Source organism: Colossoma macropomum, unplaced genomic scaffold, assembly GCF_904425465.1.
Source record: "Colossoma macropomum unplaced genomic scaffold, Colossoma_macropomum, whole genome shotgun sequence".
NCBI classification, from domain to species: Eukaryota; Metazoa; Chordata; class Actinopteri; order Characiformes; family Serrasalmidae; genus Colossoma; species Colossoma macropomum.
In genome coordinates, this window is record NW_023494794.1 from 3158594 (window position 1) to 3175068 (window position 16475).

The 16475-nt window shown below is 40.1% G+C and overlaps 1 protein-coding gene across 4 annotated transcripts in view; it reads left to right on the top strand.

The window, feature by feature from the left end:
- The window catches only part of abr (ABR activator of RhoGEF and GTPase), a 199826-nt gene that overhangs the window by 94029 nt on the left and 89322 nt on the right, over window positions 1-16475 (top strand). For all 4 annotated transcript variants that reach the window (XM_036579907.1, XM_036579908.1, XM_036579909.1 and 1 more), the window contains 2 exons: window positions 6768-6875; window positions 8399-8459. In XM_036579907.1, the coding sequence (XP_036435800.1) occupies window positions 6768-6875; window positions 8399-8459 (169 nt within the window). The remainder of the gene's footprint in view (window positions 1-6767; window positions 6876-8398; window positions 8460-16475) is intronic.

Below are 16475 nucleotides of genomic sequence, written 5' to 3' on the forward strand. Positions count from 1 at the left end.
TACGACCATATAATTTTTAACCGAAGTTCATATTGGAGTGGAGTCTGAGGTCAGCTTATGAATGCAAAACACATTTACCTCAGTATAATACTGGTAGTTTTGCTGAGCTGAGACAAACGTTTTGTAATCATCTAAAACAATGTTAGCTCAGTTATTACAGTCAGGCTGCCTCAGCTTGGGTTTTCTGTTTCTGTTAAGTGTCCATGGAAATACGTGCAGTCTTCCATCAATTCCAGACTGGAGTTCCTGTTTGGATTTGATGCTGGTTCAGAGTTTAGATCTTTCTTTAAGTGACCTGAACACACACAAATGTTTGTAAGTAAAAATGATGTTTTGTTGCAGTTCAGGTTATTTGTAGCAGCATAACTTGTTAACTGTTACAACTTGCACAGTCTTTCAGTGTTGTGTGATAAACTCCAGGTTTTCTTTCTCCACATGTCCACATAATTTGACTGACATAGAGTAAAAATATTAATTTCACAAAATGGAGAGCCTTACTGAAGTTGCAATGCTGAATGACTTGCAGTAAGTAAAAGGGCATGACCAAGCCTGTGCAGTGCTGAATATAGCCACACCTCTGCCAACTGTAACAGTGCAACAGACATCTGAGAGATGTAGGATGTAAAACACGTCAGTGTCTCCTGAACTTTACATCATTTTCAGTCTGAAAGTTTATTTAGAGGGCTTGAAAATTGATCAGGACCTTTTGACAGGGTGTTTAAAGTCATTTGCTAACATAAGCATCCATCAATGCTGCAAGTGATGTCAACAGAGCACAATGGAGTAGAACAGCCTTTATAAAGGACCAGAATTTTTTTCAGCCGATACTTATCCGTTAAAATATGCCGGTTATGTAATCAATATATGAGATCAGGACAGCTTTAATTAGGCGTAGAAGATTGTGTCCTACAGTTTTTTTTTCTCTGTTCGCCACATTAGCATGTTTGGGTGGAGAAGTTTTAAGTCCAGAATCTACTACCTCTCTTTGGCAAATTACACTGTCGGTGGCCCAGTTAATTAGGTTCACTTAGAATCAAAAGAATGTTGCGCAGATATGATCAGTAGTTTAGAAGTTGTTGTGGCTGCTGGAATTGGAAGCACTGCTTCTTGAAAGTTAATTAGCGTTTTTAAAGCAGTGAGTTTTTTTTTAATGAATTGGTAATTACTCTGCTGTGAGTAGCATTATTAATGTGTGTGTGTGTGTGTGGTGCTGATAGAGCTTCAGCTTGGGTCTGTATAGTCTCGAGCTGAGAGCGAAAGACTGAACAAATGCAGACCAGGTCAGAGACCAGAGAGAAGAAAGAAAGTGTGTGTTTGTGGGTCAGATTATAGCTTCTTATGCTGAAGCTAGTTTGTCAGATGAAAGAATTAGTCCGGCATTTTTCAGCCTACTCTCAGTCTATGCTTGGAAAACAACCGAAAATCCGTCGCCTGGAAGTGCACTTTTAATAGAAGCCAGTGGGCAGATTCTTCAGGTGTTTTGAGTCAGCGGGTTTTCTGTTCTTTTCCAAGCACACAGAAACTTTGCGGTGTGTCTGTGTGTCTGTCTGCGTCTGTCTTTGCGCATGGATCTCTGTGTTAGGGCTGAAAATGTGTCTTTTGTTAATTGTTATTGCGACATTGGCTTTTGCAGTATTCGTTTTGCACAAAGCTGAAATGAGCAAGTGCAGCCTCTGAGTAATCACAGTGTGTTTTACAGTGTGCTGTGAGCATCACAGTTCCAGATAGGGCTGTTCGATTATGGTGAAAATCATAATCACAATTATTTTGGTCAATATTGAGATTGCGATTATTATGCAATATGTTTCCAAACAGCTAAATTGGTTTCCCCTTTCTTTTTGACCAAAGCCTCTCTTTCTGTCATCTTGGCTCGGGCTGAACTAAACATGCCACAGCCTGGCTGAGAATGAGTTTAGGGAGGGGCGAAAGTGCACCACTGTAAAGGAAAGAGGTGCTGGATTTACAACACGACAAAACAAGAGCATCATTGCAAAACGTAATGCAGCATGATCATTGTTTTATTTAGATGATCTTGTTTACATAATCGTTGGAAGCCAGTTTTAACTGAAAACAAAATTTGAATATTCACCCAGCCCTAGTTACAGATACATGTTTCTGTGGGTGTTTTGTTGAATGAAGGAATAAAAAAAAGTTAAAAATGTTCATTTGCGGGTTCTTTAACACCACCTGTAAGCCTATTTACTCATTTCCAGTTCCAGTTGTGCTGTTGCGTTTAGTTGGGAACCGTGGATTGAGGGCTGTCAATCCTGCGCTATGACCCCGCCCAGACAATTCTCAGATGGGTCTGATAAGCAATTGTTAAGCCATGTTTCTGTCTTGTTTTTCATTGATACTTTGCTGGCTGTTTAATACAACGCTCAATTTTGATATTATTCAAACGTTTTTAATAATTTACACTGTGTTCCCTGAAACTCTAAGGGCCTGTATGTGAGCCCATTCATTAGTTCCTCACTCTTATAACTACGAGACCTAAGTATCAATTTCATGGTATTTACTGAGTAAAGTTTTAGTCCAACTTTACAACTTTTGAAAGTAACTTGAAACTTGTAACTTTTGGAAGCAGTGTTGGACCAAGGTCAGACTCGAATACTACACAATCAGTCGCTTCCAAAGCCCTGTCAGTGTAATCCAGTACTAGAAGCTTTACACTACAATCACCTGCATCTCCACTGACTCATATTTAAATATTCATGTTGATATTTTCTTAAATGTATTCATCAGGAAGTCTACATTAACATGTTTGTAGTAAACATTACAGTCTTAGTTGTGTAGGCAGATGGTGAGGTAATTACAGACTCCCTCCAGCTCTCAAAACTCAACACAACCGTGAAAGACAAGAAAGGAATAAAAGAGCAGAAGGGAACGAGGGATGACTACTCTGAGCAGGAGGACAAGTCAGGGATGACTGATCCTGGAGTTTTACTCCATTGACTCCATCTCTCTCCCTCTCTCCCTCTCTCTCTCTTTCTCTCTCTCTTTCATGCTTTGTGTTTTGCTCTCTCTTTCTTGTACTCACTCTTTTTTCTCTCTTCTCTCTCACACTCTCTGTCATGCTTTCTCTTTCACTCTTTCATGCTCTCTCTCCCTTTCTCTGACTTTCTTTTTCATGCTTTCTCTTTCTTTCTCTGTCCCTCCCGCTCTCTCTTTCTTGCTTTCTCTTTGTCTTTTCCTTTTCTTTCTCTGTTTCTTTCACACACTCACTCTCCCTCACTTTCTTTTGCTCTTTCTTTTTTTTTTCTCTCTCTCTGTTTTTCATGCTCTTTTCCCTCTCATGCTTTCTTTTCATCTTTCTATCCTTCTTTCATGCTGTCTCTCTCTCTTTCATACTTTTTTCTCTTTCTCTTTATGCCCCCCCTTTATCTCCCTCTCTCTTCCCCCTCCCCTCATATTACTTACTCATTCTCAGTCACACTTCTTTAACCACGACACACACACACTCAGTCTGTGTGCATGTGTTAGTGTGTGTGTGTGTCACAGATGAACTAAGTAGGTGAGAGGCAGAGAGGATGCGGGGTTGCTAGGTGACAGTGGCAGCACAGTCTGTGTGTGTGTGTGTGTGTGTGTGGTTTTAAACTTTAAAATTAGAGGAGAGGGGCACGTCAGGCCGCAGAATCAACCACAGGCAACAACCGACAACACACACACAATCCATCCACACATGGCGTCTTAATCAGTGACAACATGGTTTGCATACAAATTCTGCCTGTCAAAGGTTTGGGCACATAGACCCTGTTCGCACCTGCTCGTTTCATGCATCTTGAGTATTAGGTTTGTATCCGGAAAGAGATTATCCACATAAAAATTCAGGCGTAAATGCACTCAAGATGAGTTTATATCTGATTGCTTAAAGCACTTCAGGTGGTGGTCTGAGATGCATTTTAGCTAGATGTTCTAAAGCCACATTCAGCAAGCAGAACCCCTTCTAGTACAGTGATGGCACCTCCCGCTGCTGTTGTAAGGAAAAAAACGCCCACTGGCCTGCTGCGGAGACATCACTGCTCCTTCAGTTACTCCTTAACGTGAGTTTGATTCAGCAGCCTTCACTGGCCTGGACTACTGCAAATTTCCTCCCCCTCATTGTTATTCACTCTCCCTACAACGCATGTGGTCCATGACTATGACTACTAATACAAGAGGCTAATTATTCTAAACAGGCACCTTCTTGTAAACATTGATGTAAAGCCGGTGTAACGAAGTGAATCACTGCATGCAAAATTGTGTTTTTTGAGGTGGCAACCATCTTTTAAATAGAACAGAGAAAACAAGGAACAACACTGGCGATTAGTTAAGACCAATTTGATTACCAAGCATCATCTTATCATGATACAATACAGATACAGGTCACATGGAACGACCAGATGTAAACAGGATCCTATTTTTAAAATGTTTTTAATAAGTGAGCATATTTTCTTAGTCAATTTGCAGTAGCGTAACATTTTGAATGTTAAGATGTGTAGATCTCGCCATTTTTTTTGCAGAAACTGCAAAACTGAAGGAACAACTGACAAAAGAAAGAACCTTGGGATTAATCATAAACTCTATACTCTATAATTAGCTTTTTAAACCACCTTTGAGTGAAAAGAGTTTCAGTATGTGCTTTTAACAATAGTTTGGAAAGAAAACTGTCAAATTATTATTTAGACAAAACCTGCTCTTTATACCAAAGAAGACAACATTACGTTCATCAAAGTGTTGATAAGTAGCTGATTTACATTAACAAAACAAGGCCAGTTATGGTTGATTGCTTTAATGATTCAGTAATCTAGTAATTACTTTAAAAATCATTTGCTTATTCAGACAAGCAATAAAAATTGACTTGAAGGGCATTCCAGCCTAAAAATAGCTTAGTTCAGTGTGTTAAGGTTTCTCCCAACCCTTTTGACAGGCAGTGTAAGACAGGTAGAGTGCTGTTTGGTCCAAGGATAGTTGTTTTATGACCAAACATATAATGGACCAAAGGTAGAATGCTTTAGCCTCAGGCTCCTCATTCTCCACCATCTGTATGCAGAGAGCTAATTGCCGCAGCCTAGAATCAGACCCTCTCAGCCCTCTGAGAGCCGAAAGGAGAGATCGGCTGAGCGATGGAGGAAGAGAGAGAGAGAAATGCGGCTTCTCGGGGGAGCAAGGGAGTGAAAAGAAGAAAGAATAGAAATAGAAAAAGAAAAAGAGAGAAAAAAAGAGATGGGAACGGAAGAGAATACGCCCACCGGTGTTTGGGTCAGCACTTCACTCAGTTCTGTTGCGTCATCAGACATAGGACACGTACGCACGAACACACACCCCAGCAGGACTTTTCATAGGTCGAGCTTTTATTTCTCTGCAGTCCACCCACTGTTCTTGAGTCAGTTCTCTCCTGCAGTTTGGACATTGTAAGGCTGTGATTGCTGTTCACTGTGCAGCCTCTGAGGGGCACTGCAGCATAGCTTCTCAGGTGCTTATTAAAGGTGCAACAGTTTCAAAACAGTATAGCAAAATCATAAAAAACGTTGAAACACGGCATAAAAATGTACTACAACTGTATCAGTGATTCGCCCCTCGCTGTCTTCCCTCATTTGCTGTCTTTACAGAAACCAGTCAGTGATCGAATGTAGACTGATTTTTTTGACCCCCCTTGCGATCACTTACATCCAGATGCTGTGACTCATTTGTGAAGTGTGCAAGTACAAGTAAGCATGTGAATAAAATGTGGTTACACGAAATGGCACCTGTGATTAGAGATGGGTAATCCAGGTCCAAAAAGAATTTTCTTCCAACTGCCTGGCTTCTCTAGTTTGCTCAAACCAGCAGCAAAGGTGTCCACGTATTTGAAACAAAATCCTGGGAAGGGTTTTAACTTTCTGGTTCTGGATTACTCACCTCTTCATATGATCACACCTTTTTTACACAGGTGAACTTGTTTATTGCATGTGATGAAATACTTTTCACATGGGATCACGTTTTTGCACATGTGAAGTGTGCAGAAACATGTTTACCCACATGTGAAATAATTTTTTTTCTGTAAGAACTTCGTTAATTAATTATTTTTTGTGAACCACTCTGAGCTGCTCTAGAGTATGGTGCGGTGCTATGTAAATAAAATTGGACTGCTTGTATTGTGCCGTACCTCTCTTTAGGGCATGCTGTGGCTTTTAGTGTAAACCTGTGATCTTGTAAAGAAATTAGCTTAAAATAATTAAATCATAATTAATCAAATTAGGTACTGTCATCGATTGCAGTTTATCACATTTGTCTTGTTCGCTGTATTTTGACCCTAAAGAAAGGTTTTTTTTCCATTTCAAAAGTAGTGCATTATATGAAAGTAAGCTTCATTACAATGTGTTTATTACCTTCAACTTGAACCTGAAAAAAAAAACAACAAAAAAAATCATGTGAACATGGCAATAAGGTGAACGCAATGTCCAGTTTTTATCACTGGCACTGGCACAATTTCACACACAGAAAGCCAAGAGTGTCTTAGTTAATCTGATAACAGAGTTACAGTGAAAAACATATACTATTTACTCAAATGAGTTAAAAAAATATTTGAGTCAGTTTCCATTCCGTTGGCAGAATCGCCACTAAGGAGCCTTTACATTTACATCTAGACTTTACATTGACTAACATTTTTATTGCTTGAATTTTGATTATAGAAGAGCGTACTCTATATGATGTGTGTCTCTCTCTCTCTCTCTCTCTCTCTCTCTCTCTCTCTCTCTCTCTCTCTCTCTCTCTCTATCTGTTTATTTATCTGTCTCACTCTCTCTCAGGCCAGCCAGCTCGGTGTTTACAAAGCCTTTGTTGACAACTACAAAGTGGCCCTGGAAACAGTGGAGAAATGCAGCCAGGCCAACTCCCAGTTCCAGAAGATCTCTGAGGTGCGCTCATTGACAGCACACACACATGCACACATATGCATCAACCAGTGATCTGCTTGGCAAATACATTTCTGAGTAGTGTTCAGACTGATCTCAGTTTGCATATGTTTGAGAATATTAAAGGGCCCACGTCATGGATTTTTATGTAGTATGTAAATGTTGTTACAGTCCATACTGCCCAGATATGGAAACTAAACTGCAAACACAACCTGTTTCTAATTGGTTTTTTTTTTTTGATGTCATAAAAATGAACCACGTGAATTACTATTGTTTTGGTTTAGAAACCAACGCAGGTGTCATACGTGGACCTCAGGAAAACAATGACATACCAGAAAATTGTTTGGTGTGGGCCCTTTAACAGACAATAACAAACCTTTTGTCTTACATTTGAAATAAACACATGGTTGATGGATCTGGTTTCTAAACCGTGTCTGGTTTGGAAAAATAGATGCAATAATCAACATTAAGTCAGATAAATAAATTAAGAATCTGTGGATTATCTCTGATCTGTATATAGAATAATTTCAGTGTGATACACCGATAGATTAGTTTGTGATTTTGTAATGCTGGAATTGTTGAGAAGAAAAAGTCTGCGATGTTTGCTGCATGCATCTGAACTCGTATCAGATGTAATGTATTTTAAAAGGTAATTATTATAATGTATTATATTACATATAAAAAAATTAAGTGACAAAGACTGTTGTGATTATGTACATGATGAAATTATTTAGTAGTCCTGCAGATTTGTTTATTTAGTCACAGCACAAAACCACAGAAGTGAAATACAATGACGTGCAATAGTTGGTCATCTGTCAGCCTCTCTCTCTCTCTCTCTCTCTCTCTCTCTCTCTCTCTCTCTCTCTCTCTCTCTCTCTCTCTCTGTCCCTCTGTCTCTCTCTGTCTCTCCCTGTCTCTTGCCTCTTTTTTTCTTTTGCACTTCTTCACTCACACACACAAACACACCCATGCATGCAAATGAACTGATAGAAACACCATTGTTTTACTTAATAGATATGAGCAAAAAGCGAGTATTGCATATTGTGCTGGCAAAGAACAGCATAACCTTCAACTTACAGCCCCACCACACTAAAGTTCCACATGCGGAAATGCTTAACAAGCGAAGTGAAAGATCTGCTGTGACCTTTCCACTGACCCAAAACATCCCTCTCATCATCCCCAGATTCATTCAGGGCCACGTTTACCCAGTCTTCAAACTCTGGAGTGTTTCTGAATGCAGCTATAGACTATAACATTACTACAGAGAGAGAGAGAAAGAGAGAGAGAGATTGTGCATGAGAGTGTGTGAAATTTATGTAAAAAAAAACAAAACAATTCTGCTGCATGAAAATGCTCAATAGCCTGAGGTTGTAGGAGAAATATGTTTCTAATATTTTGTCAGGACTCATTGGGCTCAGTAGCAGGCCTGTAGAATACACCTGTTCATGTATTAAACTCATTCTTATGCTGATGCTGACGTTCATAAGGTGCTGATTTTTTTTTTTTTGGTTGTCTCTGTTTAACAGAATGTTAAAGTTAAAGGACCTAAAGACTCCAAAGACTGCACCACTACTGTCACCATGGAGGGTAAGTCCAGTTTGCAGATTTCTGTGTGTGTGTGTTGTGCAGTAAAATAAGAGTGAGAGATATCGTGCTGCTGGGTAATTTAGTTTATTTTGACTGGTGGTTCTTTAAGAATGAGCTCAGTCCCACAGCTCTCTTACTTGTGTATGCAGCACCCACAGCCAGGACGCTGTGTGTATGTGTAAGCACTCGCTTGCTCATTCTAAATGCCTTGGTGTGCGGGAGGTGGACTCAGAAGTGTTCTCTCCTTCTCCCTCTCCCTCTCTCTCTCCCTCTCTACGGGACACAGTAAGGGAGAGTCATAGAGCAGTAAGAGAAACCACACTAGCAGAGTATGTGAATGAGAGAGGCAGATGCAGCCAGAGAGAGTGAAAGAGAGATAGAGTTAGGAATAGAGACAGAGAACAGTAGTTAGAAAAAGAGACACAGAGAGAGAGGGAACCAGAGCAGTAAGAGAAAGCGACACTGAGAGAGAGAGAGAGAGAGAGAGAGAGAGAACCAGAGCAGTAAAACAAAGCAAGAGAGAGAGAGGGGGGTGGGAAGGAGAACCAGAACCAGAGCAGTGTGAGAGAAAGAGAGAGTGCAGCAGCAGAGGAAGAGGGATGAACAAGTGTTAGAGAGAGAGAACTGGTACAGTAACAGGGAGAGAGTGAGGGAGAGCACAGAGAGAGACAGAGCAGTAGCAGAGGAAGCGGGATGACCGAGCGATAGCTAAATAGAGAGAAAGAGAGAAAGGGAACTCATGGAGATTCTTCTGGTGCTCCGACTGTGTTGTAACTGCACTTACGGTAACAAGCTCCTCTCTTTTCTTTCATCTAACCTGCTCAGGATTTATTTTGCATTCAGATGTGTGGATTAAGCTGGGTTTTTCATCCCACCGTAGCTGCTGTTGGGGTACTTAGTCTATTTGATGGACAAGGAGGGATATACTGAGCTGCACTGGCGAACTAATTTAAATGCAGTCCGTCTGTGTCTTTCATGTCGGAAAGCTGACTTGCCTTTCCTTTGGTGTCTCATGGTGTTTTCTAACGTGTAGTTGCCTGAGAAAGAGAGGGAGAGAGAGAGAGAGAGAGAGAGAGAATGTTTGCAGACCACAGTGTCCTACAGAAATCAGATCTCTAGCTAATCGGTAATTCTCGATGCAGCGTGGTGCGTGCCTTTGTATACACGTTTGCACGTCTTTCTGCATCTTCCTCCTTTTGAAGTTTCTCACCCCCAACTCTGAGGTTGCTGGGGATAAACCTCCACGATGCACCAGCAGCGGTTACCACGGCGATGGGTAATTAACAATCCGGGTAGGTGCGCACCTTCAAGTGTCAGAGGAGTGAGAGAGGGTGGAGGAGGTGGAAAAGAGAAGGAGCAATTGATTGGACTGATGCTTCTCTCTTTACACACCGGTCACGTTCACTCTATAGAAGTCAAGTTCTTTCCCTCTGTTGCAACAGAATATAACCACAGAATCCCAGACAGTTAGATCAGATCAGCCTCACCTCAAGAGGTCTCTCAGGGATGTGTATGCATGTTTTACAAGGGAAACGCAACGGGGTTGTGAAACTGAATGTTGATATGTTGTGACATATTTTGCATACGTCAGCTTAACAATGTCCTTTATTGAGAAAAAATGACGGAGAAGTTGATGCTGCATGAGTCAAATATGTGCAAATTATGAAAGTAAACAACTTTCTGTAGTTAGATCTCTTAATCAAATACTACATGTACAGTACTGTGCAAAAGTCACAGACCACCCTTCATTTATTTAATTTCCACTCAAAATGGCCATTAAATACAAGTTGCTCATTTTTTTTTTTTAGGAGAGATTTCTGAGGAGATTAGATATAGATAATAGCTTTATATTAGGAAGAGGAAAGTCAAAAGAAAATAAAGATTTTTATTAATAAAAAATCACAATTTATGTAAAGATAAAAAGAGATTCCTAATGACTATGCAAGACCTGGTAGACCACCAAAACTGTCACCCTTAGATATAAAGTACTTTCATCTTTGAGAGAGAGAGAAGAAAATCAAACTCAAAGAAGCTGCTGGTGTTCTCAGAATAATGGACTGACCAGCACAGAGTCCAGACTTTAACGTCATTGAACCTATTTGGGATTCTTTGGATTATAAGAAGCAGAAAACATAGCCAGCTTCTCAGACTGAACTTTAAAGCAGTGGAAAAACATCTGCAGATTCCTTGGAAAAATTGAAAGCAAAAATCGTGATATCATGTTTAGGCGTTGAGGCTTTCTTTTCATTTTATGTTAAACATGTGTTTTCTCTTTTTTTGCTGATACTGAAAAATGAATAACGTATAGTAAATGTTCGTTTTGCCTGGAAATGAAAAAAATGAAGGGTGATCTCTGACTTTTGCAAGGTATTGTATGTCCTGAAATCTGATTGCACCAGCCTACGAGAGAGTGAGCAAGTTTGGGCATCAGTTACAGTGTAAGTATGCTGGAGGAAGTCCAGCCCAACTTTTGACTTTTGGTGCTTAAATTGTCCTGTTTTTTATCATCCATATCCAGATCTATTCCCAAAATATATTCACAAGATGCATAATCCTACTCGTTATATTGCGAGAAAATAGAGATGCTTAAAGTCTAGATGTATCACAATCGGAGTAATAAAAATAAACCATACGTGATATCTACATATTTATAATCAGGTGGTTTAATCATGCATCATTTTGAATTTCTGCCTGGCCCAACCCATCAAATAATGATCCATGTGCCAAAATCAAACGCTCTTGCTATAGTTTGTCATTAGCAGCAGCCCAAGCTGCAAGAATGAGACAAGTGTCTGTTAAGTCACATATTTTATTCAGAATATGAGGACAGTGCAGGGCTGATAGGCACTGAGAAAAGCATGCTCCAGTGTTGAAATCCCTTGTTTGGTACAGACCATCATAGAAAGGTGTTCTTTCCAGCAGCGACCTGAACCAGGGTTCACTTGTAAGCGGACTGACCCTGAGATTTTTGGCTGACCACAACTTAGTTGTTTAGTGTGCACCTGAGTACAGGTACTTGTCAAAATGGACCAAACTAAGAAGTTCAGTAGGTCCACATCAAACAAGATGGTTGTGAAAGTGCCCCTAAAGGTTACATATCATGGGACATACTATGTACATGTTGATTTTCTAAGTGAAAATGAGTTATCAAAGCATTTTTATGCAAATTTTGTGCAGAACTTTTATTTGCATTTAACATATTGGAAAAAAATACAACAGAAAATATATAATGTGCCATAACATTTGCCCAGGCTACATATTGTGTTTAATTTTTTTTCCCAATATGTTAAATTCAGCAAATAAACAGGAATTATGCAAATAAAAATGTGCAGTTGTGTGTTCTCTGTAGAGGATGTGTTAACATATTTTCACTTAGAAAGTCAACTAAATGTGTCATTTGACCAGAGGCGCCTGCATATGACTGTATGTGGACTGCAATAACAGTCTGTTGTAAATTCATCATGGCTGTGATATCACAACCATGACCACATTGACATAAGATTACACATTCTGTCTACAGCGTTTTAGCCCCTTCATTCAAGTGAAAAGAAGTGAAGTTAGTGTGTGACTGATGTTTCTGAACGAGGGCAGCCGTACAGGGCAGCCAGTCATTTACATATAAAACAGCCTGTTTGGTTCTAAGAGATAAAAAAGAGGAGAACATATAATTCCAATACAGTCATGCTATCTGGTCCTGACTAACTTGATTGTAACGTTTAGTTCAAAATTAGTGTGAGATGATCATTCATCTCAGTTTATAGCTCAACTACCTCTGGCTATCAGAGCCAACCTGTCCAGTCCGATCATAATGCTCAGTAGAGGCTCAGTCCAAACAGACAACCCAGTATATCACTGTCTGCACTGTGAGCATGCTGACTGATTGACTTGCAGGTGAGTCTGAATCCCACAGCACTTCATTGCAGGGCCATGAAGTTAGAGTGAGTTTGTGTCTGTTTTATGAAAATCTGTGGGAGAAAGATAAGCAGCTGCTGTTTCTTATAGACCTCGGTTGGAGATAATCTGAAGGCTTTTAAATTCTCTTCTGCAGAGTTTTTCTCTCTCGCCCTCTCTCTCTGTCTCATTCCCTGCTGTTTGTCAGTCAATGCTATAATGACTGAAACTCTGTTTCCCCAAGATAAGTAAATATGTGCTTCGGCTTTATTTCACACATCGTTGTAGTAATTTCTTCTCTGTCAACATGAATCGCTCTATCTAAATCGGACGTGTTAACTTCAGAGGTTATTTGTGTTTGGATTAATTTCTCACTGACAGATATTGACCAGCAATAACACTGCTGGTGTGTGTGTGTAACTTAGGACATGACTGATATTGAATATTTTGTAACCAGTGCTGATTTTAAAGACCTAAAACTTCCAATAACATTGGACGATATAATTTACTATCTTAAATTAGGCTAAACAAGCTCCAGTAGTTTTAGTTTAACAGTGCCAGTGTTTACACTCAAATGAACAGCAGAAACTCACAAACACCCCATTCACACATGACATTAACATGAGTGATGAGATCATAAGTACTTGGGTCCAGTGCATCTTGGAGACACATTGTGATTCATCACTCAAACCGCCTACAGATGGATGCATACGACCACATAGCATTTGTTGTGTGAACGCTGAAGTGTCCCGATACGTCAACGATGAATGACTGACTAATCGACTACATCATCAGAGCAGAGACAGCCCTTACATGTACACAAACAATGCCTCATAGTACTTTTTTGTCTGATGACAAATGCAGCGAGAAACTGATTATGTAAATGTGCAAGGTATTCCTCCTCCGGTCACGAAATTCTGAATCAGAATTTCAGAATCAGAGTTCTTAGTGGTTTTGTTAGCTCATCCATCAGTTTCCCTCACAGAATTTTTTTTTTATCATGATAAACGTTAGGTTGAGATGCGTTTTACTTGATTGTTATTTTAATTATGATGGTGTTTTGTGTTCAAATTTAGGAGTTTAGTCTGTATTGCAGTAATAGAAGTGAGCAGATGATGACTATCTCAAAAAGACTTGCTTACTAGATTGACTTAGTTAAGGCCTTGGTATATGTCTTGTAGCTTTGGCGAACAATTTGATATATTTGTGGAAAATGCAGCTGGGTGAACTCTGCAATGCATATGCTATGCAACAAAGCCTGTGATTGGTTGGTTCAAATGCAACAGCGAAAACAAAACTGCAGAGTATACAAGCTCACAAAGTGGTTTCAAACTTTGCAAGCTTAATTTCACTAAAAGTATACAAAGGCATTTAATCCTCAGGAGTGAAGGATTTTCCTCTAAGGTGTCTATTTCATACACTGTTAAACACATCACTAAATATTGGTGCTTTGGTTAAATATTGGTGATTTTCACAGATACCAGTCAATTTGTGGGACTGCAGTACTGACCAAAATGATTGGGTAGCTGATGTATTGGTCAGGCTCTAGTGTGGCTGTCAGACACTGAGTGAGAGAGCAACAGAGAGTGAAGAGTTTGGCCCACTTTGATACCCTGATTAATCAGATGGTACTGTCTGCAGTGACTTTGAAAACTGGCCCAAAACAAACAAACACACACACATGCACAATACCCCGGGGGCATCTTCATCCCCTCACAGGCAACAGATCATCTGCTGCTGATTTGCTTTCAAAGCTTTTCTTTCTCTGTCCTGGATACTGGAGTGCGCTGTAGTGCTGTGCTAGACAAAGTTGTTCCTTTGGTCTTCAGAGCAGGGCTGACAAAGGCTAAGCAATCAGTGCTCAAGGCTTCTTAACCAAGCCTAATGAATGAAGGACATCTCAGCTAGCTTGGCTCAGCAGTCCTAGACCTCAACACTGGACCAGTTAAAAGTCTAAGGGTGGGTGATATGATGATATATAAACGTTATCATGAAAAGTATTTGTCTCAAAGCCTTATTTTATTTCATGGGTACCATCAGTAATTCTGGATTACCGAGCAACTCAAAGTAGAAATGAAATATGATACATGTTTGTTTCATGACAATGACGTGTATTTTTGCCTTGTCACCTGCTCTTGCAATAGCCCTTCGGGCACGTAAGGCAGAAATGATAGGTGAAGCAATTAGACACAACATGCTTACCGAGACTTTTGCTCATCGTTCATTGGCAGCGCTCATATGCACACATGGTTTGAAACAGCTGCAGTGCCAGACTGAAACTACAGAGCAGAACAAAGTGAAAGCTTGTAAATTTCCGCAAGGCTACATCGAAGACAAACATCTAGCTACGATGGAGCTTCTGTCTTAGTTGTGTACTGAAAGCCTGTTGGATGCTGCTGGATGAACGTGATCAGTTTTGACACTGAAAACCACAGTTATGATTTGGAAGTCTTCAGCTTAAAATAGGATAAAACTAGAACTGCACTATATGGCCAAAAGTATGTGGACATCTGACGATCGCACATGAGCTTGTTGGACGTCCCATTCTAAAACCATAGGCATTAATATGGAGTTGGCCACACCTTTGCAGCTAAAACAGCCTCCAATCCTCTGTTAAGGCTATTCACAAGACTTTAGGGTTGCGTTTGTGGGAATTCCTGCCCATTCAATCCAAGGAGCATTTGTAAGGTGAGGCATTGGTGTTGCATGAGATTGCCGGCCACACAATCGATGTTTAACTCATCCCAAAGGTATTCAGTGGGATAGAGGTCAGGGCCCTCGCTTTGTGCAGTGGGCCAGAGTCATACTGGATCACAAAGTATGTAATTGTTTAAAATGTCTTTGTATGCTATAGTATTAATATTACTCTTCACTGGAACTAAGGGGTCAAGCCCAAACCCTGAAGACCATTATCCCTCCTCGACCAAACTTTACTGTTGGCACTATGCATTCCTGTAGATAGTATTCTCCTGGCATCTGCCAAACCCAAATTCATCCATCAGACGGCCAGATAGTGAGGCATGATTCATCATGCCAAAGAACGTTTCTACTACTCCAGAGTCCAGTGGAGGCATGCTTTTCACCACTCCAGCTGATGCTTGGCATTGCACATAATGATCTTATGCTTGTGTGCCACTGCTTGGCCATGGAAACCCGTGTAATGAGGCTCCTGATACACATTGCTTTCGTTGATGTTGCTTCTAGAAGCGATTTGAACTCTAGTGAGTGATGCATGATTTTTAAGAGCTCTTTGCTTCGGCACTTGGTGGCTTCACACAGTGAGTTTGTGTGGTCTGCCGCTTCGTGGCTGAACTGTTGTTGCTCCTAGATACTTCCTTTTCAAATAACAGTTGTCTGGAGCAGATCTAGCAGGACAGAAATTTGACAGACTGGCTTGTGGCAAAGATTGACATCCTGTACCATTTTTAAAGTCACTGAACTCTTCAGTACGACCCATTCTACTGCCAGTGTTTGTCTACAGAGATTACATGCTTGATTTTTTATACCTCTTAGCAATGATGTGGTAGAAACCCTTGAAGTCAGTAATTAGGAGAGGAGTCCACATGCGTTTTCATAATCGATGAGGCCCTGTTAGTTAATTTAGTTCGGCCAAAGTAAAGGAAAGAATAGTGATACAAGTTATTATTAAAGATTCTCAGCAAGGCTGTGTGCTTTTTTTTTCCTCAACTCGCTCAGTTTGTACATAATCCTATTGCAGAAACCCCCAATGCGGGCAGAATGCAGCCACTTTTAAGCTCTGCTGCCAGCTTTTTTCTCTCAGAGCAAAAAAAAAAGTCGAAAAAAGTTCCACTTTTTAGAAAGACACAGTGACGTCAAGCATTTTTTATCAGGCAGCTAATCAAGTTAGAGCTTAGTGAAAATAACCAAGATAGAATGTTAAGTACTGGTAGAACCTTTTGTCTCAATTTGCAGAAGAACTCTTCTCCTCTTCATTTTCTGCCTTCAAAGTGAAAGTTAAAGCAAGCACCCTCCTTACTGAACTAATCTAATCCTCATCATTAATAATAAATCTGATGCTTCCAAGCTATACACTAGGCATAGCTCCAGGCAGTGCTTTTTGAATACAAAGAACACAACCTAATGTGTGAAAAGTGTCAACTTTGT